The 24,582-nt window shown below is 40.4% G+C and overlaps 1 protein-coding gene and 1 long non-coding RNA gene across 2 annotated transcripts; both read left to right on the top strand.

Moving 5' to 3' along the window:
* Positions 1 to 1,052: 1,052 nt before the first annotated feature.
* On the top strand, positions 1,053 to 23,082 carry COCH (cochlin). The gene is made up of 11 exons (XM_038138961.1): positions 1,053 to 1,249; positions 1,329 to 1,373; positions 6,952 to 7,108; positions 13,251 to 13,384; positions 14,552 to 14,617; positions 15,465 to 15,509; positions 15,599 to 15,746; positions 16,684 to 16,787; positions 18,150 to 18,376; positions 20,077 to 20,593; positions 21,271 to 23,082. Exons 1-11 carry the CDS (start codon positions 1,225 to 1,227, stop codon positions 21,444 to 21,446), a joined length of 1,644 nt encoding a protein of 547 aa, XP_037994889.1. The 5' UTR covers positions 1,053 to 1,224; the 3' UTR covers positions 21,447 to 23,082.
* Positions 1,380 to 6,944, top strand: LOC119701821. The gene is made up of 3 exons (XR_005257197.1): positions 1,380 to 2,136; positions 2,366 to 2,462; positions 3,516 to 6,944. It is a non-coding gene; the product is annotated as an uncharacterized LOC119701821 (long non-coding RNA).
* Positions 23,083 to 24,582: the final 1,500 nt, after the last annotated feature.

Below are 24,582 nucleotides of genomic sequence, written 5' to 3' on the forward strand. Positions count from 1 at the left end.
CAACGCTCACCCACACTTAATTTTCTGCCCCGGCAAATCCTAATTCCTATGAAGTCTGAAGGCTTAGTTATATTTAAAAGTTCATTTCGAGAGCAGCTGTCCTAAGCAGAAATCAAGCAGTGTATGCTGAATGCCGTCACAAAATGCGATTTTAAGGCATTCGTTAAAATACACGCACTTCTGCCCTCTGCCCACGATTCCCAAGTGACCTGTTCCGTGCACATCAGCGCCAGCCGGTGCTTCACAGCACACGTGCGTGTGTGCATTCAGCTGTGGAAACGGATGGGGCTGTAAACTGGGGGGCTTGGTTTGATTCGTTTGGTTTTCCGTTGGTTGGTTGGTTTTTAGGGGGGTGGTTGTTTTGGTTTTGCCGCTTTTTTTTTTCCCCCCTTTAATTTAATTTAAGCAAAGATTTACTTAAATGAAAGGCAGGCACCTGCAGTATTTGCGCTAACGCTTTAGACCTAACAGGATACCCGAAACGCCGGTTCGGGTATTTCCATCTCTTGGAGTGATTCAGTTAGGCTTAAACCCCCCGCTTCTCCCCGCTGCAGCGCCCGGCGGGACCAGGTAAGGCCCTCGCACGGCGGCGGCCGGCGGGCCGGGCGGGCGGGACGAGCTCGGCAGCCCCGCGCCGCACCTCGCAGGGCTCACGACAGCTCTGTCCCTTCCTTCAGCTTCGAGCAAAGGGCAGAGGTTGCGGCGAAGTAGCGAACACCTCGCTCGCGTTTCCCACGGCATCTGGAGTAAAGACACCTGCCACGAGGTGTTGGAGAGCCGTGGGTGGAGGGGATATCCAGGGGTGCGCGGGCAGGGACGGGAAGGCAAACCTCAAAGGCACTTCCCCGGGCACGGGAACGTCCTCACACGGCCACTGCCCGTCCGGAGCGGGCGAGTTACGGAGCAGGGAGGCGAGTCGCCGCAGCCGGCTGCTTCGGGCCGCCGCTCCCAGCGGAAGAAGCCGGCGGGGGGCGCGGCGGGGGAGGGCCGGCAGCACCTGCCGGGCCCAGCGGCGGAGCTGCCCAGCCCCGTGCCCGCGCCCTCCTTCCCTCCGCCCGCCCCAGTGCTCATGCGCCCGCCGGGGGTTTAAAGCGGGAGCGGTGGCCGCCGCGGGCTGTTCGGCTCGCCGGAGCTGCGGGGCAGCGCGCAGGGCACGGCGCGGTGACCCGGCCGCTCTCCTGGGCTCAGCTCCGGGCTGCCCTCGGCGCGGCACGCCCCGCCGCCATGCGGCTCTCGGTCCTGCTCCTCGGTGGGTACCGCGGGGGCCGGCGGGGGCTGGCGGGGCGGGCGCGGAGCAGCGCCCTGACCCCACTCCCTGTCTGTTGCAGGCGCCTTCCTGCTCTCCGGCCCGGTGCGCGGCAGCGACGGCGCGGGTGAGTTGGCCGCTGTTCCCCGTCCACATCCTGCGGGGGTTTGCCCCTCGGAGCGTCTTTGCCCGGCCCATCCCGCCCAGGGGGCACCGGGCCGCAGGTACCGGCTCGGCCCTTCCCCGGCGCGCCCGGCTGGAGCCGCCCCTCTCCGGGATGCGCGGGGAGCCGGGCGCGGACCGGCCGCGGGGCCACCGCCGCTGGGAAGGGTGCGCGGAGCCGGCCAGTGGGAAACTGCATTGGGGCACGGAGCATGTCTGGGAACGCTTCCAGGGGGGTGAAAACTCCTCCCTGGCACGGGCTGAAGCAGCGCCTTGGTGACAAGTGTCCCTCCGTCGAGGGGAGTGCCGGTAGCAAGAGTGAGTGGGAGTGTGTTTGTGTGTGTTATAAAGGCACTCGTACAGTGCTTGGCAATTTGAGGATCTCTGGCGTATTTTAGACCATGGCATTGATTAAAAACATTTTTAAGTTGCCGTGCCATTATTTTGACCTGGAAAGCAAAAGGACATGCTTAGGATGCCTAGCAGGCTATGGCTGGGACTGCCCACTGTACCATCCTGTGTTGGACTGCATCCTTGCTGCTGGAGAGCAGGCTCTCCTAGAACCAGAATAATTCCATGGGAACCAGGAGCCACGGGAAGCAGTTGGAGAAATACGTGACAGAAGGACGCAAGCAGTTTGTCTGCCCCTTTCAGTGGAACCTTCCACCAAAGGAGGTTAGGAGCCTCCAGAAGAACGTGTTTCCAGATGCAGGCCTGGCTTGCAGAAGGTGAGTGACCCCAAGCTTTTCTGAATTGGTATTAACGATTTTACAGTTATTAGGAATCAGGATTTGCTGCTCATTTTGTGTTGAATCAAAGATTTGGAAAATTCTTCTGGGCTAAACTGATAAAAGGTATCTGTTACAGAATTACTAGGGCAAAAAAGGGAAAAAAACTACACAGCATTGGAAAACCTACTCTAACCCCCCAGTTCCTTTCCCTTTTTTTACTTTGCAGGTGCATTATAGATGAAGTGCTGACAGTCTGGCAGGAAAAAAATGAATATTTTCTGGGATGCTTCATTCAGGGCTGGAGAAGCTGCTGTAACCTGAAGGTATCTGGAACCAGCTAAAATCTCATTAATGTGAACAGTTTTTGTAAGATATTGCCTCTTACCATTATTCTGAGCCTAAATTCAGCAGCATTTAGTTATTGAACTAGAAACTTGCATTTATAAAGGTGCCTAAATTCTGTTGTACAAAGAAATGAAACAGCATTAATTTCCTCAAGAATCTACTGTATTTAGGCTCATGGTGTTTGTGGAGACCTTGGAGCATCTCAAACCTTTCTTTATACTCCAACTGGAATGGATACAAATGCTGCCAAGTTCAGCAGTTCTGGTTGCCACACACGAGGCTGTGCGGGTGGGTGAACGCTGCCATGTGATGGCAAGTGGCCTTACACTGGTGAGAAAAGGGCAGGTCTCAGATTTAAATGAATTATATAGCCCTGACCAGGTTTCTCTAAAGCCCATTGCCCCTGTCCAGATCAGGATATGTACTAGAGATTTACATCAATTAGTATGCAATCTGTGAACATGTTTTCCAAAATAGGAAACAGAGGTTTACTAGTATGTCTTTTTTTTTTTTCCAACTACCGATGTCCTTTGCCTAAGATAGAAAAAGCAGGCTTATTTGAAACCTCAAAATAAAAAAAAAAAAGGATCTAAAATCTTTCTATTTGGAAAAAAACCACTAAATACTAAAAGAATAGGAAGCATAATAGGGATGTACTTATCTATATTACAACTCGTAAAGCTATTTTCATATAGGAACCCCTATTTTTAATTTTGTAGTAATGTACATAGGATTCCTTTCTTCCTTTGCATAAACAAACTGTTTTCACGAAGCAATGCGTGAAAGCTTAAAGATTAGAAAGGATCAGATTTTGTCTATGGGTTTTATTCCTCTAGAACAACATAAAGCAGTTGCTCCTGCTAAAAATTGAGTCACAACTTTTATAGACTGACATAAGAGGCAGCTATTCATGGCAAAATCAAAGTAGATGGCAAGAGGCACCAAAAAGACAGAAATTGATGGAATGATCAAAAACATGGTTGTTTTAAAAGATAAGTGAGTCTTTGCTTTTTTTTTTTCTCTTTTTTTAGGTCAACAATGATGGAAGATATTCATCCCTACCCTTAAATATGGCCTAAATCAGAAGAATTACAGTTTATTTTCTTTGTACCTTGCTTTTGTAGGGTACTCTGATGTAATGTGTTTCTGTGAAGCTTGTAGGGTGTGTGTCTTGACAGGATGGGATGATAGTTGTTTTATTGTGGTTCTAAAGGCATAACTGAATGTAACAGAGCATAGGTGTCACAACTTCACTAGAGTCCAGAATGGTTGGAGTCTAGAACTGAATCCTTTCCTGTATATTGTAAACATACATGTTTTTCTTCCAAAAGTACTTGGATTTAGAGTGTTGCACCACATAAGTATTGAAAGAAATGCCTCCACTGCTACTGTTCTTGCATTCTTCAATTACGGTGATTAAGGCATACATGTTTTATCTCAGTTACTTGAGATATAGATACAGCTCTTTGGCAGTTTTTGCCATGTTGAAGTATCTTAGATAGACTAACAAAAACAAGCACATCTTCAATTTAAGTAGTAACATCATATATGAAATTAGTGAGAAGGATAAGTAAGTAAGCTGTCAAAAAACAATTTAACATATTCTAGTATTCTGACCTCATTAATACATTTTCATGTTTGCAATGAATCATCGAAGTTTTGTGGTTTAGATAGCTGATGATGCATTAACAAACAGGGAAGAACAAAATCCATTGCAGAGCTGACATCGTAAGGCTTAATTCTGGCAGTCAACAAAAAGATTTGCTTTCATTTTGATATTTCACTAAACACTTCTAATGTTAGTCTCTGTTTTATAGTTATGGCTTAGAGAAAACTGTATCTACCTACAGAAAATACTAAAATGAAATTGTTGCTTTTAATTAACAGCATTATTTTCCTGAAATTATGTTTTTTTACCTCAGTGCTGATCCAAATGAGGTATAAATTGCTAAATCCCCTAGCTCCAGCATGTCAGCTCTTCAGTTCACACAGCAGCAACGTGCACCCTTCCCCTGGAAGCCTGAGACAAGGATCATGACAGTCTTTGGGCTGCCAGTACAGAAAAATCCTGTGGCTGGGCTACAATGGATTTCTGTGTTTTGATTGCCAGGGAAAACATAGAAAGATTATTTCCCTCCCCTATCTTCTGTGCTATGCGAAAGCCTGCCACATGACAGTAATTAGTAACTACCTGGTGATGAGGGAAATACAGATCTCCAAGCGATACAGGGTTTGTTAACTGGACACATCTAATTACTGTCTCTGTATGCACAGCCAGCCAAGGGATTCAGTCGAGTACATTACATTAGAAATGACAGGAGTTAAAACTTCCTGTGGTGTCTTGCACTTTTACAGGCTGGAAAAATGTTGCAGGGTGAGAGGCACAAGCAGTGCTGTGAGAGCAGAGATTACCAGCGGTGCTTATTGCAATTACTCGCCCAAGGATTTCCAGCCTTGCAGCTGCTGTTTGAGTTTGATGGTCTTGCTAGGTGTCATTTGGTGGCTACTACTTGCTCAGTGCCCATTAATTAGCAAACACACTTGTAGAACTTCCATGGAAGGATTAGGGGACTCAAAGAGGAAAGCAAATCAGGTTTTTTTATCATACCAATAACATAGCTGTTTTCACTGTGAAATTATGGAGCTTCTAGGTATAAGCACTGATTCTGCTTGATTTTTCCATCTTTTGTTTTTAAGGTAATTAAATAAGACTAAGCATGGCTAGGATGTGAGTAGGTAAGACTAAGTCCTAAAAGTAACTTTTTTATTTCTTAGAATACTTGAGAATCAGATAAAATCACTTTAGTTCTTGCTAGGTAGACGACTTTTATTATCTTGAGAAGGGAAAAATAAAAAAGTGCTTACTGCTTTCTTTTCTTCTTAATCTGAACTGTATAGGCAGATTCAGCATATACAAGTCCTATATTTGTACTAAAAAATAGCAGCAACAATTTTTCAGGAAGATGGGATTAGATAGTTTAACATTGTTTTAACATAGCTTTAATGACTATTGTATATAATTAAGAGTAAAATTACATGCATAGTCGAGGAATGTGTGTGTTCAATTTACACAGAATGAACAGACATGCTTCCCATTTCTGGCTGCAACTGTTCTGCTTTTCACCTCTAAAATCAGTGAGATTAGCTGGAGGTATCATCTTTTCCATTCCCTGATGAAGAACAGCATCTGCTCCAAGTGCTTTCATTTATAAGCAGCATATGTTGGGGTCAGGAAACAGCCCAGGGCAAGAATGATAATAGTGGGCAGAAAAGCAGGTGAGAGACAGATCACTGATCTCTGAAACATACAGTCCTTGCCATATAATGCTGTGGTGCATGCTCTGCTACCTTGGCCAGCCTCTGCCAGCTTTCATCTTAAGACTCACTGTGCAAAGGTAGTATTCCAGGGGCATTTAGAAAAGGTTCTTGCACGTTCTAGGTGCCTTAGGAAGCTCAGAATAAACAGCCAGGCATGGGTTGGACTTGTGCTGCTGAATTGATAAGGATCTAAACCAAATCTCTAATTTGCTGTGCACAACAGAGCAGGGGACTGTGCTATTTTGTGTAGTAGAAAGATGGTAGTTACTATGCAAGATAAAGACCTCAATGTTTTCAAAAGAAAAAGCACCAGTTTGCCAAGTGAAATTGTGTACTGATGTTAATCTGTGTCTGCATACCTTCACTGTACACAGGCAAGCACAGTGAAAGCTTAATGATGGTAACCTGGAGACTGAAAAAAGTGGAGTTCTACATAAAAAATGCATGTGCCTCAGCAGAATAAATAACTTTTGTATCACTGGATGAATCTGACAGTCATCTGCACAATGATAATGATGTTGAACTTCACTGTAATTATTTGATACCAATGTTCTAGATGCTACTGTATTACTGGAGCAACGAGATGTGTGTTCTTTTTTTTTTTTTTTAACACTGGCCTCAGTAGGGTTTATTGCAAGAAGCTAAGGGAAATCTAAGGGAAATGCTGCTGTCAACTTGCTTCATGAATGCCACTGGAGAAAAAATTCAGAATTTCCCAAGTGACTCATAGATATCTTATGGCTGGAGATTTCTGTGGGGATGTCAGAGTGATTTCATTTCTTCCTTGGAAACGGCCACCTGCATCTCTGGTCTGTCAGCCCTCAAAGGTTTTCCCCTTGCCCATCTGTCTCTGCAGTAAATTTACAGATATGGATTGCTTTTCCTTGTGTAATGTTCCTTGATATTATTTTAATGTTGTTTGTTCACGGGAGATTTTTTCCTGCCACTTTTTTCCCATAAGTAATTTTGAAGTGTCTGCTTCCTTGTCATAACTGTATATTTGTAAGCTCCAAAGACATCTTTATAGGCATTGTACCTAATTTCAAATTCAGATATTGCTTTAAATTTGGAAACTATAGAGACATTAAAAAAAATCCCAACAACAAACCCTTAAGATTTTCAGGTCAAAAGTTCTTCTTTTCTCTTTAGCTTCTACTGCTATCACGTGCTTTACAAGAGGACTTGACCTTAGAAAGGGGACAGAAGATGTCCTTTGCCCAGCAAACTGTCCTCTGTGGCAATTTTATGTTTTTGGGGATGGAGTTTATGCCTCTCTTTCGAGTGTCTGTGGAGCTGCCATACACAGGTAAGTCAGATCATTGCTAAGCCATGTGCTAAGTGAGTTTATATAGACTCTGCCACCCTTACAAATCTTAGCCTTTTGATGCCATCATAGCAAAAATCTCTCTGGACTTTGGGTCCTATCAACTCAATAGGAATGTCACTGGGAGAAGAGAAAACAAGGAAAAATAAAAAAAGAATGTCTGTGCAGCTTGCAGCTTATCTGAGTTGTGTTTGAGTGTTCCTGAAAACCGCTTTGTCAGCTTTCTCTGACATGGCCCAGAATTGTCCACAGGTGGACTTTCACTGTAAAATCCTCTGTATCACTAGTAGGTATGGAAGGATAGAGTATAAATAGTAACTAATTAAAGAATAAAAGCAGATTCACTTTCTGACTTTCTTAAAATCTTGCATCAAGCAAACTCTTTAAAAGAAGTGGAGGAAAAGTGGTTTCCAATTTTTTGTAGCATCAAGCAACAGAAGAAAGCTCTGTCCGAACATATTGACGTGATGCTGCAGCTATCAGAGTATTTTTTATGTTAAAATACCCACAACTATAAACTTAAAATTTTACAGGAATATAAATGGCTCGAAGATAAATGATGAAAATAAAACATTGAGTTGGCATGCATTGCTTGACACTTTAAATGCCATTAAAAACCCATTCCAAGCATTTTAAGTAATATTTAGGAGTCTGCCATTACTATCTAGAATCTTATTTAAAGTGTCAATGAAAATTTTATAACTTTTAATAAGATTTCCAAAATTTGGGCTTCTTGTACAGTATAAGTAAATTAAAATGAACTGGGTTTTGGTTTTTTTTTTTAATTGACTTAAGGAGGGGGTTTGAGTAGAAACTCTGGAACATCTCAAATGCTGTAAAAGAATCTAGGGGCTAAGGTACTATAGGAGGAGATAGGAGCTTGGGAGGTATCATGGGGCTCTGTTTCTATTTGTTTTTAAAGCTGAAGAGTTTGTCTCATATTTACATGTTTCCATGTGTATTTTATTGTTAGACAGGCTTCCTTCTGATGCTTCTGTAAAAAGAATTAAGGTCTCCATTTAGCGTGTTTTAAGAGTTTTCATGGGTGTTTAAAAAAATTACTCTTCGATTCTTCACTCTTCCTAGCTAAGGTATATTAAAAAGTTTGTGAAGAATGTCTAGATCAAATGCAGGTAGTGACTTTGAATTTGCTTTTCTTTGTTTTTCTTTTTTGAACTGAGGAAAACTGAAATTTTTTTCTATTGTCTTTTTTTTTTTTTCCACTGAGGCAATGTTTGTATTTAGTGATGTAGCCATTTATTTTAACATTCCATTTCTTGCCAATGATGTCTTTAAAGAGAAAAAAAACCTCTTGCTGTCAAGACCTTTTTCTAAAGAGTGACTATTTCTTGAATATTTTGAAAAGACACAGACTGGTTCAACCAAGCAGCGTTCTTGAACCACCCCTGCCAGGCTGTCTGTGACTGACTGTTAGCAAAGTCCCACCACAAAAGCTGCTGGGGCTCACTTCTGTCACAGCTGGGAAATACTTCTACAAAATGAGGAGGTACAAGAATGGCAGAGGCATATTTCTTTCATGATTTGCATAGTCTTCCCCTAGATAATGAAAAACAAGCTTTATTTTATGATGTATCACTTAGCTCTTCACTGAAGTTTGTACCTTACAAACCATGTGTACTACTGTTCTCCAGCCCAGAAACATGAGGCTATAGAAAAATCCACGATTTTCCACAGTAAGAGTCAATATAAATTGTACTTGTGAAATATGCAACCCTTTTTGTACATCCTGCATCTAACAGTCTCTCCACAGACATTGTGAGAATAATGAGGGCTCTAGTAGTGATAAAGAGATTAAAATATACTCACCTTTGTAATCTGTCTTCCAGATTGGATTTAAATTAATCTTGTTCAAGTCTCTGAGTGTGGTAGACTGTAGTAAGGTGTTTTGAAAAAGCAGACTAAAGGTGAAGAATTATTTGTTTAGGAAAACTGCTGTTTCTGAAGAGTGCCTTTAAGTTGGGGGCTATTAGTTCTGCTGACCTTTCATTCTCTGAACAGAATTTGCTACACGAGAATGTTTTGGTAGCTTTGCTGCAACTGTTCACAGCCATAACTAGTCCTGGCAAAAAAGGATTGATGCACGGAGAAAAGACAATAGCTGTTTAGTTCTCAGCTAATTTCAGTGCAGGCTGCAAAATCCAACAAAAACATAGAAGATACTTGCTCCTTCTTGCCCTGTGTTGCAATGTCTAAAATCCATGTTGGCATGAAAAAAACTTCAAGAAGACATTCCCAATAGGTGATTGGAGTTTGCCGTTACTGTGACGTAAGTAGATCTGTGCTTTGAAAATTCTGTAAATTTCTTCCAAACACCTGAAGTAACTGCTCGTTTCAAACCAGGTGTACCCTCCATGTCACTGCCTGGTGAGTGCAGATAGCTCTGTACCTTTAGACTGTTGGGTCCTGGCCCTGTGTCACCTGCCATGTGTCAGACAACCACCCAGCATTTCAGGAAACATCAGTGGGAGCAGGGCTCATTCTGTTTCTTAAACTGCAAATGGTTGTTTCTTAAACTGCAAATGGGTCTCTTCCCTTCCACACACACTTCAGTTTGCATGCTGGGTCTACACTGAAGCTGGAGTCCATAATTTTGTATAAATCAAATAGTGCTCAGTCCTATGAGTAGTTCCATTACTTTGAGGCAGTTATTAATGCAAGGAAATACTATGTAATACATGAAAATAATTTAGCAGAATTCAGCTACAAATAATTCTGTGTACTATAGATGAATAATCTTTCTGCCTGTTTTAGCTTGTTATATTTGGCTTTTTCTCTTATTTTATGTGTAATTACTCTCAGGAAACAAAATATTTATTTAATATTATTATTTTTCTGGGCAGAAGGATAAAAGATTTATTTGTTGAGGGAAGAATGCAGAACCTCCTACCAGGCTGACACTATGTAGGCATGAAGAACTGAGTTAAATCTACCACTGAGTGATTAATTGGATTAATAATCAGAAGGTCAAATGAAGGACTAGGTTCTCAGCTTGTGCACTTCTGTTCCAGTGCCAATTCTACTGAATGGAGACCTAGTCCAATGTGGTAGTAATTAGATGTTAAATAGGCATGTAATTTTTTCATAACCTTCCTAACTTGTCAAAGGGTGAAACCAGTCCTCGTTAAGCACTGGGGTCCCAGAACTCAAGTCTAACAAAAGCATATCATGGTATTACTGAGCTGGCCACAAAGAGCCCATAAACACAAATGGCACCTGAGCTGCCCCAGTGTTTGCTAGAAGAATATTGGCAAAAAGGTTGTCTGGCCAAAGGGATTTCTGAGCAGCTGTATATCCCTGGGAAATTTTGGTATCATGCCTACTTCTGCTGCTGAACTTCTTTCCTGCCAAAAGCAATAGGGGTGCAGAGAAAGAAAGGAAGAAAGAAAGAACACAGCTTAGGGGTCCTGAGGATGCTGGCATGAAATCCTGAGTGGCTCCATATCAGTGATTGATGGTAATCAGGCAGCACCAGGACACCAGCTTGGAGACGAGGAGGATAATTCTTGGGGTGATGGAGAAAGGCTGATTATTTGGAAGGAGTTTGCAACACCCTGTGCCTCTTTCTCCAACAGTGCAAAGAAAAAATTCTTGCGCACTGAGGAAGTGCATGGGGATCTTAAAAACCTTGCATTTAAAAATGTGGTGATTTATCTTGATTCAGTTGAGATTTTTAAGTATGTCTTAGCTGATTTTTAAGTCATGTATTTTATAAGATCTTTCTGCTACCTTTGGCTGGTACACTTCCTTTCACAAGCTGTTGTGCAGTGAGGTACAGGATTACTGCCTTGTGTCTATCTGCTTTTCTGTTTGTGTCCATTTTGAGTGAAAAATACCATTTAGGTATAAATTACAGGTTGCTGTTAACAAGCTAGGCAAGAGAATGGACTGACAGCTTTTACATAAAGCCCCTGTTAAGCAGCACTGGCAGCAGCATAATGAGTAGGGAACTGAAAGCTCTTCCTGGAAAACCTGCTGAGCTCCAGTTTAATCAAAGCAGCCATAGCATGCAAGTCAGTCACACAGGAGCAAAGCAGAGCAGTGAAAAGCAAAGCTGATTGCAGTGGCATAAGTCATTCTGAGGAAAGCAGAGGCACTTCTTCACTCTTTAAAAACCATTGCAGACCCACACAGGATGAATCTTGTTTTAAAAGTCAATCATAAATCATTGCAGAAAGGAATTTGCCAATATGGTTCAAAACACAAAGGTGAACTGGCAATATATGGTTTGCTCCACATCAGCAGATATAAACATGTACTCTGAGTAGACCTACCTGAAGAAGCATCCCAGGTAAAACTGATCAGATTGTAAAAGATGGCCTTAAACTGTTAACTCATCTACAGAACAAGATGGCAAGAAAGAAGGAGTAACTTTCCTAAGGCTACAGGTCGTGTTACATTCACATCTAATATCAGCCCCACTGACATTAAAAGTAGCAGAGCTGTTGTATGGAAGGTGTGTATCTTCAGAAGGCAGCAGGGAACTTTGACTTGTGCTCAAATACAGCATCACATATTTTCAACAAGTAGATAAGGAGCAAAAAATTCTACTCCATCTTCACTGTGAAGCTGGTTCCAAATTCTCCTAGGGGAGACTAGGTAGATTATTATTTTCCTCTAGAATTTTCAATTAAATTTAATTATTATTGTTGCAATTAAAATGTAAAGACCAAGAGACAAAATGGAATGATGTAGACATCACCCATCACAGTGTCCTATAATAAGCTTAAATTGTTGTTTCCAGAAATGCTTCTTAGGCTGAGCTTTCACTATGAATGTTTTTCTTCAGTTCAGCACTCAAAGTTGTGAGTCCACAACCAAAAAAGTGGGAAGAGGTACTGAGCTCTTCTTAGGAACTAACATGGTCATGGGTCAGGTTTGCTGATGTAAGCCCAAAGTATCTTCACTAAAATTGCAAGCACAAGCTTAAAATAGTAACTGTTCCAATTAAACACATTCTATTTGACACATTTCCTTATCCATTAAGACTGAGACACTTGTGAAGGCTTAAATGCCTAAGAGAACCTGGTACTGGAGAAGAAATTTATATTCTAAGTAGATTGAAATATTCTAAGTACATTTATGTGTCATTTTTCTCAAAGATAATTTTGACTTACTGAATTTTCCTGTCATTTAAAACTAACCAGTTAATGGCTCTCATCTGATTTTTATCTCCCTGGTTTTTTTAAGAACTATAAAGTGCTGTTTGTATTTGCTAACTTTATAATCTGATTTTAAATTAATTTAGGGTAACTTTACTAAAGCTCCTTGGTCTATATACTCTGTAAAACATTCTCATCTAGAAATACATCTGTAGATTTTGAAACGATTCCAAGCTACTAGAATTAAATGTATATAATCATGGTTCAATTTAGAAATGCAAGTCACATCCATGAAGAATAAATGTCTTTTAATGCTGTTCCAAATAGAATTTTATGTGGAAGTTGCCTTTGCCACAGATATCCAGATCTCATCAGAAATATATGTAAAGTTTTCTAAACTGTGGTCCTGATTATTCTATTTTCACAATATTCTAAATCAGATTAGGCCAGGTTGTCTTTTCAAGTGGGAAGCCAAACAGAATCAAAAAGTAAACACAAAGGCACACATTGCTGTGTTTAAATGTCATTAAATGATTGCTTGTCTCCCACAGAGCTGTACCTGCCCATGTACTACAAGGCATAAAGTTTTGCTCCCTCTAAGAGAAGTACAACTTTGACTTTTGACCTCTAAAAATCATAACTGTTCTTTCAGTTATTCTCTTTTTCACATAAAAAGAGATCTGACAGTTCTGACGCTTCTTATCCTTGTCACTTAGGAATTGATATGGCCTGAAGCATCACTGTTCTGCATTAGTCTAAGTGCCAGAATTTTAGGCTTTCCTGACTTTTTGAAATAAATCTGTGTGTTGCTCTGTAGAATAGTTTATTCTATTATTCTATATTCTAAAAGTCTTTACAGATTGTTCTAGCCTGAGCACAACTGCCTGCTTCTATTGCATCTTTTTGAGAAGGCTGGTGACAAAAATTCTAATGATGGTATTACCTGTATTGCATTTTCTTGTGACTAAAATGTCTGATTTTTACTAACTCTTTTTCAACCTTAGTGGGGTGATTACCAACACAGGAGGAGCTGTAAGGGTACAGACTCTCCCAGGACAGGAAAACTACCCTGCCGTAAATGCTAACGGGATCCAGTCTCAGGTGCTCTCCAGATGGGCTTCATCTTTCTCAGTGACTGGTAGGTGGATCACACTTACTGTTTTGCAAACTATATTTGAAGCTCTGGCAAAACTGTGGGACACTTCCTCAGTGCTTCTGTATGCATAAAGAAAGTAATTGTTTAGCAACAGAAGTTTTCACTTCTAATTCATTATTTTAACTTTGTATTTCCTCACTTACCTAAAGAAAAACTATTCCAGCTAGAGTAGCTAGTCTGTAACAGAAGCTGATACATAAAGATGGGTCAGTTATTTGGAATATAATGACATGATAGCAGGCAGTTGACAGTTCCATGGCAGTTTAAGGTATCAAAGTCAGTGCTTTGATCCTGTCACTGCAGTTCAGTCCTCCTGCCACTTCCAGCCATTTAGTTTTATCCCTTCTCTCTCTCTGCCTGCATTTGTGCAGGCAATGGCGTTTCGTCAGGCCCTTCAAATACCTTGTGCAGCGTTCCATGCAAAGAGAAAACTGACCCTCCAAAAATAGTAGTAACATCAACTTATATGTGATGTGGTCACTAAGCTACAGTGCAATGTAGTGGTTTTGTCCAGAAGTTTCTGTCCTCATTGTTGAGGTTGTTAATTATTAATTGCCCAATTGCAAACCAGTTGTCACGCTTTGCCACCCAGATGAGGCTAAACCACCCTCATAAAATCATAGGCAGAAACCTATTGGTTGTGTATGTTGTTGTGGTTTCAAAAATATTGAAGCGGGTGTTTGCTCACATAGATTTGTGAAGCAGACCTCTGTAATGCGTTCTTACTGTTTACACAGCTAAATTCAGCCTCCTATCTCTAAGATACTAGTATTCCTTGTATAGTGCTCATTGCGAGTTGCTAGCTGAGAACTTGGAATTTGAGGTGCTTTTGGTGAGGGTAAAGGTGAAATCCAGTTCTCCAGATCAAGTCCTCTCTTTATCTGCTGGAAATAATGACTACTACAGCTCGAAACCTCTCATCAGATATATATGCTGTAATTACTCATCAGCTGCTGTTGTTTCAAATGCATAAATGAATTACCTGTAAAACAAGGACTGCAATACTGGATTACACCAAAGGTTTGTCTAGGCTCGTGTCCTACTCCCAGTGCAGCTAATGGCAGATGACAAAGAAATTACAGTACTTCTTCAAGCACTCGTATCTTTATCTAAATACACTAAAATCCAGTAAAAGTATTCTCATTTTAGCAGGTCCCAAGAGCACGGCACTTGAAGCAGTTGGACGATCGGTGTCAACAGCCCGTCCTTCTACAGGTACGTGATCTCCACATCAAGGGAAGCCCCTCCTGAGGGGATGCACTGCAGTGTGCAAGTCCCTGGCTAAGAGAATGTGTTTCATGAGACTCATTCATTTTTAAAGAAGAAAACGGCTGCAGTATCTGGTTTTGCAGTGTCTCTTTCACCAGAAAAAAAGAGGAATCATATGTAATCTTGGAGATTGATTCTGATCTCACTAATGTTCATGCAAATTAAGAAAAAAACTGGAATGATTTTTGAAAAGTAATAGAGATAACACAGAGGAAGGTAAAAGCTCATGAGCTCATGTGATGTTCATTCTTCTTAAGTGATGGAGAAGGCAGAGTTAATGCATTCCTTCTTACAGAACTGCTGAACAGCTGAGCGCTGTCAGGACATGCATAGCAGGAATTTAGTTCTTATGTGAATTTCACCACAGAAAATGCTGCATTAAACAAGGTTAGTGCTGTATAAACACTGGACTTTGATGTTTGTGAACAGACCACCTGGTTTACAGTTTAAATCATGGTTGGCTTCCAAACCATAAAAAATCCATTGTACAGCAGGGTTGCTAACTGAGAAAGAGTAGCGCTTGGGAAGATGAGGTACAGAAATCCACCTGGCTTTGTACAACTCAGTAATCAGTCAGACAGGTGTAGAAAGGAAGGTTACGCTGTTTCATTGGAAAAAGAATATTCTCCAAGGAGCAAAGCAGTAGTAGCCCAAGTTTAATTATTAAAATGATTGACAATTCCTACTGCAGATAGATTGCACTGTAATTTCTGTAGTCAGAGCTTCTTCTGGTTTACCTCAGTCCATTCATCTTCTTGTTCTTAAATGATCCATACTGCTTTTTTCACTGAAGGTAAAAGACCTAAGAAGACTCTTGATAAAAAGGCTGGAAACAAAGGTAAGAACACACAGATTTAACTTTTTTGCAAAGCAGAATCCTAACATTTATTTGGTGTTAATAAGTATAATTATTTTGGATGTTCACAGACTGTAAAGCTGATATTGCCTTTCTCATTGATGGAAGCTACAACATTGGCCAACGCAGGTTTAACCTGCAGAAAAACTTTGTTGGAAAAGTAGCTGTAATGTTGGGAATTGGAACAGAAGGGCCTCATGTTGGGGTTGTACAGGCCAGGTAAGAACAGATCTACACAAAATAGAATGGAGTAACTGATTAGAGAAACCAATTAACATGTCATTTCTCCTTTTGCAGAACAGTATCACTCAATAATGGCTGATGAATAGCAAGGGAAAGAAGCTCTTGAGCCGTAGCACTGTTTGCTCTGTATATAGCACTGTTTGCTATACTGAGATGTGCATGTAAGAGGGCATAACAAATTAGAACATTTTCTGTCTGATAATTGACTAGGGAGCAGCTGGATTTTTCAGTCTCTCTGCTGTAGCTTTGCATCTCATCTTAGCAGAACAGCAGGAAACACACTGCAAAGGAGAGATGCCAGTTTCTAAAAACTGTAGAGAGAATAATCCCTAATGACTATGTACATGTGCAAAACAAAAACCTGCTCTTACCAACTGATAAAATATTACAGCTGACATTTTTCAAATTGTAACTGGTCACATGTTTTTTGCTTTCTACTACAAATTAAAAATGAAATCTGGAGACAGAATACTTAAAGTCTTTAATTTCTTAGTAGCTAACATACCTAGAACTTCTCAAATCAAAACACGCAAACTGTGCTTTGCAGGAATTTTTTTATAAGGAAGGTATTTATCATACAAATAGTAGAAAACCTGCTGATCTTTAATAACACAGATGCATTTAGTTTAATGTCTGGCATGTTCAACTTTTTTTCTTTATGTATTTTCAACCTAATGTTTTCAGCTGTTTGATAAGCATGAGTATCAGGCTGTCCTTAATTTATCCATTCAAGTAGATAATTCCTCTTCCAAAGGATTGCAAGACTTATTAAGCAAGAAGCATACTTACATTTTAGTATTAAAACCCACAGAAGAATATATACTATAATGAGCAAAACTATTCCAAGTGTGTTTTAGCTTGCTAATGCCAGTATGAAAAGTGAACCTTATTACTCTGTTTTACTTTTCCACAGTGAACATCCAAAAATTGAATTCTATCTGAAAAACTTTACTGCTACAAAAGAAGTTTTGTTTGCCATAAAGGAATTAGGTTTCAGAGGAGGCAATTCCAATACAGGTGAGCTCATTTTCCCCAAAAACATGAATTACTTCTTTATGTATTTTTATATATATATATATGTGTAAGTGTGTGTGTAAATGTTGAAGTTCCTATAATTCACATAGGTCAGGAAGCCTTATAGATGCCACACTTACCCTAATCAGCTTCATTGATTTTCCACTAGAACATTGCCACATCTCACATTTAATTTCTAGAAGTTAGGCATGCTTATTACACATTTAATTAGAGTACAAGTGTTAATACTTGTATAAATGCTTCCTGCATTTTAACAGTAATTGACTTTTCACTAGTAACAGAATGATATCTTGAGACAAATTCATAAAAGGCTTAGTGTTTCTTTCTTGTTGGATGGCTAATTAAAGAGTTAGACTAGGAGTAAGGAGTAAGTGGTGGTGAGAAGACATCATGGTTTAGCCCCAGCCAGCAAGCGAGCCCCATGCAGCAGCTGGCTCACTTTCCCTTAGTGGGATGGGGGGAGAATTGGGAAGAGGAAAATGAGAAAATGTGTAGATCAATAGACAATGTATTAGGGAAACCAAAAGCCACTCACATAAGCACAGCAAAACAAGGAAGTCATCCACAATGTCCTATGGGTAAGTAGGTGTTCAGCCACCCCCAGGAAAGCAAGGCTCCAGCTCACCTAACAGTTCATGCCAACACTCCAAATGTCCCCTCTCCTTCATTCTCCTTCCCACAGCTTTACAGGCTGACCATGACAGTATATGGTGTGGAATATCCCTGTGGTCAGCTTGGGGTCAGCTGTCCTGGCTGTGCACCCCCAGCCTTCTCACTGGCAGGGTGGCACAAGAGGCAGGAAAGGCCTTGGCACTGTGCAAGAGCTGCTCACCAATAACAAGAACATCCCCCTACTGTCAACACAGTTTTCCACACAAACCCAAAACTCAGTCCCTACAGCTAATCTGAAGAAAATTAATTATCACAGACAAAACCAGCCAGACAATGAAACTAAGCATTTAATTATGTTGCATCTCACAAGCTAAATTTAGGTAGCTCCTAAACTTTCTTCCTTCCAATCCATTTGGCAGGTACTAATATACCTACTTCCTAGTAGGAAACTAGACCCACGAGCAAAAAAACATCTCAGGGAATTCCACCTCAGCTTTATCTGTGGGGTTTTTTGGTGGGGGGAGAGGTCATTTGTCATAATGATTTAGGGTCATTAGTTTTTAACTTAGAGGTTGCCCAAGCTTCATTACTATCAAATTTCCTGGGGCACCAATTCAATGCTGCACTGGCTGTGTCCTGTACTTAAAACATATTTCAGATGGGAAGCTGATCCCAGAATGTACCATCACTGTATGCATTATTTCTTCATGTTCTTTTCCTGTTCAAAACAAGGCAAAGCTTTGAAGTACACAGCTCAGAAATTCTTCTCTTTGGAAAATGGAGCACGGAAGGGAATTCCCAAGATCATTGTGGTGTTTCTGGATGGCTGGCCCTCAGATGACCTAGAAGAAGCTGGCATAGTGGCCAGAGAATTTGGAGTCAATGTGTTCATTGTGTCTGTAGCAAAACCCACAACAGAGGAGCTGGGAATGGTACAAGACATTGGATTTGTTGACAAAGTAAGAAAGAATGTCATTATTTGGTTTTCAGTCATGAATATAATTCTGGAGAATTTATAGTAAAATTCTAATGAACTAATATATGTATATACAATAACTCACATAGATGTATAGACATAAAAATATTCTCTCAAACCAGCTGATTAAATTATCCCTGCTCATAAGTGATTTAAGACGAGCAGAAGGAAGGTTACAGAAACACTGGAGAATTTTCCTTGCTAAAGGGTCCACACAAAGGTACCATTGTCCTCCCAGTTCAGAAGCTTGGCCACGTTGTAGCTCCTGGAATTTGTAATTGCATGAAGACTCTCAGTGCAGGAAATTCCCCTATCTCAGGTATGGCTGAATGTGCCAAAGCAATGACATGCTGATGTGATACATTCTGTCTCACAAAAGGGCAGACAGGGAGGTGCTTATTTCTTACCTGCTCTTTGGATAATTATTTACTTACTTTCACTACTAAGAGGACAGAAAATATGGAAAAACACATCCTAGCAAGTCTGTGTACAAGGCTTTGATCTTGTATGCAGAGTTTTAGATCTTGTTCCTTTTGAGTTAGAGCAGGAATTCAAATACCAATCTCTCACATGAGCTTTCTGATCAGTAGGTCTTTACTTACTCTGCAGTGAGAAAACCAGTCATTTTCCACAGGGAAGTTGTAGATGTCTAATTTCAGCAGAAATGGCATGAACAGAATGAAGCTCTTAGGGATAAGATATCTAGCTGCTGAGCCCAGAGGTACTGCAGACAGGTCCAACCTTATGCACCCTCAGAAGCACCACAGAGTGATTTGGGTTGGAAAGGGCCTTAAAGGTTATACAGTTCCCACCCCCTTGCCATGGTCAGTGATGCCACCCAACAGACCTGACAGCTCAGGCTGGCCTTGAACATTTCTGGGGATGAGGCATCCACTGCTCTGAGTAAACTGTCCCAGTGCCTCACCATCCTCATTGCCTCACCATCCTCACAGTAAAGCACTCCCTCCTAATATCTGCTCTAGATCTCTCCTGTTTTGGGAGATCTCTTTGCCTTGTACTATCACTGTCTGTCCCTGTACAGGCACAGAAAGACATGACCTTATGTGGCTGAGGCCTGTCCTCTCCTGTATTTTGATCTTGGCTGGAGAGCCGATTTTGAATTTAACCCCTTTTTCAGTTGCCTTGTACTTCACCTGCATCTGATGGAAGCTAGGGGAAAAGAGATTTTATTCTGAATGACCTGGATCTATATTTCTACCCAAATCTGTCTGTGTTTGTGACATGTTATAGATTAAAAATCCAAAGGTCTTACCAAGTTCAAAGGGAAAACACAGAGGCTAATTTTCAGTGTATAAGCTAAAATACTGAAATTTCAATTCTTTGGCTATTTAGTATCATGACTTTGTTCACGTACACAAAACAAAATTACAACTTTCAATTGTTGCACTTCTTGTGAATAAAGCTAAATAATTTGAAAGCTTTCATAGCTTGGGGGGCAGGGTTGGCTTTATTACTGGATAAAATAAGCTTCTCTATGGTTTACATTGACATCAAGAGCAGCTGTTTCAATTTCTTTAAAGAGAAGCACACAGAAACCCATCCTAAGCTCCCACCATGAGGCTTAGTTTCTAACCTGCTTTTCAAAGAGAAATCATAGGTGTCTGAGTGTTATCATTGAACACTCAGTTGGCATTCACCCATTCCCTTTATGTTTTCAAACAGGCTGTCTGTCGAAACAACGGCTTCTTCTCTTACCAAATGCCCACCTGGTTTGGCACTACCAAATATGTAAAACCTCTTGTCCAAAAGCTGTGCTCACATGAGCAGATGTTGTGTAGCAAGACTTGCTACAACTCTGTCAACATTGGTTTCCTGATAGACGGTTCCAGCAGCATTGGAGAGAGCAACTTCCGCCTCGTGCTCGAGTTCGTGAGCAACGTGGCAAAAGCTTTTGAGATCTCTGACATCGGCTCCAAGGTGGCAGCCGTGCAGTTCACCTACGACCAGAGACCCGAGTTCGGCTTCACCGACTACGTCACCAAGGAAAAGGTCCTGTCTGCCATCCGCAACATCCGCTACATGAGCGGGGGCACCGCTACTGGCGATGCCATTTCTTACACAACCAGGAATGTGTTTGGGCCAGTGAAAGATGGACCTAACAAGAATTTCCTCGTTGTTCTGACTGATGGTCAGTCTTACGATGATGTTAGAGGACCTGCTGCAGCTGCACAAAAAGCAGGTAAATTATGCATTTTGAAAAACGGTGGAATCCATTGTATTTCTGCTGCACTGCAAGTGTTAAGGTTTTAAAGTTTGTAAAGTATCATACTTTGAATTCAGCAAAATGTAATGTTCCATCTAGGAACTGTTTTCCATTAGGGTGAAAAAAACCGTAGCAACCAGTAATACAGAGCCAGGTATGCCTAGACTCATTTATGGCACCTTAGGGATCAACATATACCCAGTCTCATTTCCCCAAACAGTAGAACCAATAATGAGCCAAGTGGCTCCATCATCATCTACGAAGGGGATAAGCAGTTGTGGCCAAAAAGCTTATTGGGCTTGAAGTATAAGTATATAAAGACACTAAGTATACACAAAGGAACCAAACTTACTTTCAGAATAATTTTACAGAGTGCTACTTATGTTTCAAGACTGACATTGTAACTGCTACAATCCTATGTGTCACTACAAGAACAACTCAGACCTTAGCTCTTATGACACCTCAGATTTCCTTCAGGATTTTTCCTGAGACAAATCTAATTCCTGGTATTTAGTGGCAAAATCTAATTATCTTTGACAGATTGCAGGTGTTGAAACATACTTTTCAGATCCACATTGATTCATTAATGTAGAAATGGCTGGGGTTTTTTGGATCTGCAGGCAAAATGGTCTTTTTCTATTTCCTTTTTGCAGGAATAACAGTCTTCTCTGTTGGTGTTGCCTGGGCACCTTTGGATGATCTGAAAGACATGGCTTCTGAACCAAGAGAATCTCATACTTTCTTCACCAGGGAGTTCACAGGATTGGAGCAGATGGTTCCTGATATTATTAGAGCCATCTGTAAAGACTTTTTGGACTCTAAACAATAAAAAATCTGCTGTTCACTATTACTATCTGAAACTAAAAATCATGAAATTGAAATGCTCCCTCCAAAGTACAGATGTTTTATTCTTATATATGCTATCACAATACAGAGGAAGAAGAAGGGCTACTTTTTGTTTCTGTAATCAGTCAAAGATTTTTGGAGCTTGTTAGAAGTTGTACTTGATCCTGAAGTGCAGAATTTGGCCAACAGTTAATATTTTCAACAAGCATATAGCATCCTGAAGTTCAAAGCTTTGCATATCATGCACTTAAGAACAGCAAATACTCAGAGGAAATAATACAGCTCTGACATTTTTTCTGACACTCGCTAGATACCTTCTTAGGAGTTTAAAAAATAAAACTTTAAATACAAGGTACTATCTTCTATATGCTTTCTGTAGCTTACAATTCTGTATCTTTGGAAAACTCTGATAACACAAAGTACTTTCAGCGCTCCTGTTGTGCAACATCCATTATTGCCAGGCAGCTTAAGAAAAGATATGACAGATTGTAGCTGAAAAAGTCTATTTTTACTAGTTGGGGTTTTGTTGGATCTGGTTGGCAAATTTTATATCAGAAGTCATTTAACTTCTACCCACAGATTTCTATGGATTGGTTGGATTGGTTGGTTGGTTGGTTCTATGGATTCTATTTGGTTGGTTCTTTTGGCACAGAATTTTAAAGGTATTTAAGGCACAGCAGTTCTTTGAGAATCTGGATCCTGATATATTAGCTACTACTGCTGTTTTCTGCACCACTGAAGTCAACAGTGATATTCCAAATATAACTGACAACCGGATATTTCCTGTCTGCTGCCTTGTACTGTCTTGATTTGACAAAGTTGTTATTGGCCAGACAGTTAAGAGACAGGAATCTTGGGTCAAGAGATTAAATGAGACCACACAGTGGGAACTGAAACCATTCAAATTCAAGTCCAGAGGTATCTCAAACCTTTAAACCTAATCTGATTTATATCAGATTACATGGTCAGAAAAGAACAGAGTAGGCAGACACATTAAGTTGGATTTAGAAGTTCAGAAAATAACAACTTCATAATGTTAGTAAAAACACTTTTATAGACGTGTGAGGTTTTCTGAAGAGAAAATAATAGTTTTCTTGAAAAAGGCTTTCATTTGATTACATGGTAATTTTGATATATTTATATGCACACATATGTGGTTAAAATGATGTGATATTCACCAAGTTATTCCAGAGTCCTAGTGTGAATAACATACTCCAAATATTGTTTAGAAAATAAAGGGGGTTTGCAAATAAAATGTATAGTAGAAAACAAAACTGCACTTTCCCTATCAATCTGGGGTTTCCCTTTTTTCCTCTCCCCTCTATTGATTGTAAAATTTCCAGTAGTTATGGAGTGGCACAGAAAGGATTGTATTCATTGGGCTTTTGCTGTGCACTTTTTAATAACTTATAACTGGCTATATATTACTCTAAACATAAATGGCAAAGATGCCTTGTATTTTTTTAGCAATTGTTATCCTTAATTTTGTTACATGTTTATAGGTAAGAGTATTAAGCTTTTGCTGTATAAATTCATATGCTATATCAACTTTGTGCAAAAATTCAATTAATTTAGTTTATAAACTTTTTACAGAAATACATATTGCAAGAAAACTGGGAGTGCTGCTGTCTGTTTTAATATCTCATAACACAGAAGTCTTTTTATGGTGAACTTCATACAGTTTAGCTTGAGTAAGTTGTATGTGATACTTCCTAACTGTATGATTTTAAATTCCAAATAATTCTCAAATAATAAGGGTATTATTTTTACAAATATTTTCATTTGAATGAGTCAATATCGAAGTTTTAGTCATTGCTCACATTAGGTATGATGCTAGTTAAATCATCTGAATATAAATTGTGTGCTGGCTGATAGAATCATATTTTCCTTCCTGCTTTGCTTTTACTGTTGCAAAGAAATGGGCAGGTTTAACTCACACCATTCATTCACCAGACAAAAAGCAGGTTTGCATCCCTGGGACACTGAAAGCTGCAGAGCTAAGTGTCCACATATTTCCATTTCACAAGAATGGTGATGCCTCGTTACTCACACCCTTCATACACTCCTATTACACTCAGATAGGGAGTATAGAAAACACTTTTTAAAGACACGTTTATGTGCCAGCAAGCATTTGTGAGCACGGTTTCGATCTGCAAAAAACATTGGTGGGATGCAGACAAAAGGATTGAGACCTGGTGAGATCCAGAGGCAGGGTGGAAAAGATGTGGATTGTGCTGTAAGTAGAAGTCAAATTTGGAGGAAGAACAGCACGGCAGAGGGTAGCACATATGGGCTGAAGCTCTGGTTTGTTACACAAGGTAAGTGAAGCCACAGACAAGGATTCAGTTTATGCCGCCGGACCAAGCAGTACAAAGAATATGAAGAGAGCTGCAGCTACCATCAGTTATCCAAACTCCAGTGGGGAAAACTGCTGCAGATTTAGGGCTGTCAGTCAAGATTTTGGCCTGCAGGAGATCAATTCTGTTCTCTTGTGAGACTAACGAAAACCATTGTAAAGGGGCTGGACTATATGAGCTTTAAAAGGTCCCTTCCAACTGAAACCACTTTGTGATTTTCTATGCTGTATTTCCCTGAACAGTACTCAGACTCAGGGGGCCTCAGATTTGCAATCCCAGTCCTGATGACATATCACATCAACATTAAAAAAAATAAAATCAGGATTCCTTAATTTAGAAAAGGTTAGGAATTTAGGTACCTAATGTAACTCCCATGCATCTGTTTGGAATTCTACAAGAAATAGTAGTTAACACCATTCAAAACTCATCCTTCCCGCTTACAGCAATCTAAATTTACAAAGTTCTATTAACCTGCTGTCCTAAATAAATTGAAATTCCTTTTTGTACATAACTTCCAGGAACAGCTACAACTTACAGCCATACTTTGGTTAGGACACACGCCTGAGCACTGGAAGCATTCCCTGCCACAAGATCTTTCCTGGGTAAATTCTCCACTCGCAGGCTATTTTGTAACAGAAAGGAGCATGTCTTCCTATGTTCTTGGCAGTATGTCTTGCTCAGTCTTACAGGAAACTCAGGCCAGTGTCTCCAATTCTGCTTACAAATTTTCTGCACCTCAAATTTTGCACCTTGCACAAATCT

Source organism: Motacilla alba, chromosome 5 (genome assembly GCF_015832195.1).
Source record: "Motacilla alba alba isolate MOTALB_02 chromosome 5, Motacilla_alba_V1.0_pri, whole genome shotgun sequence".
NCBI classification, from domain to species: domain Eukaryota; kingdom Metazoa; phylum Chordata; class Aves; order Passeriformes; family Motacillidae; genus Motacilla; species Motacilla alba.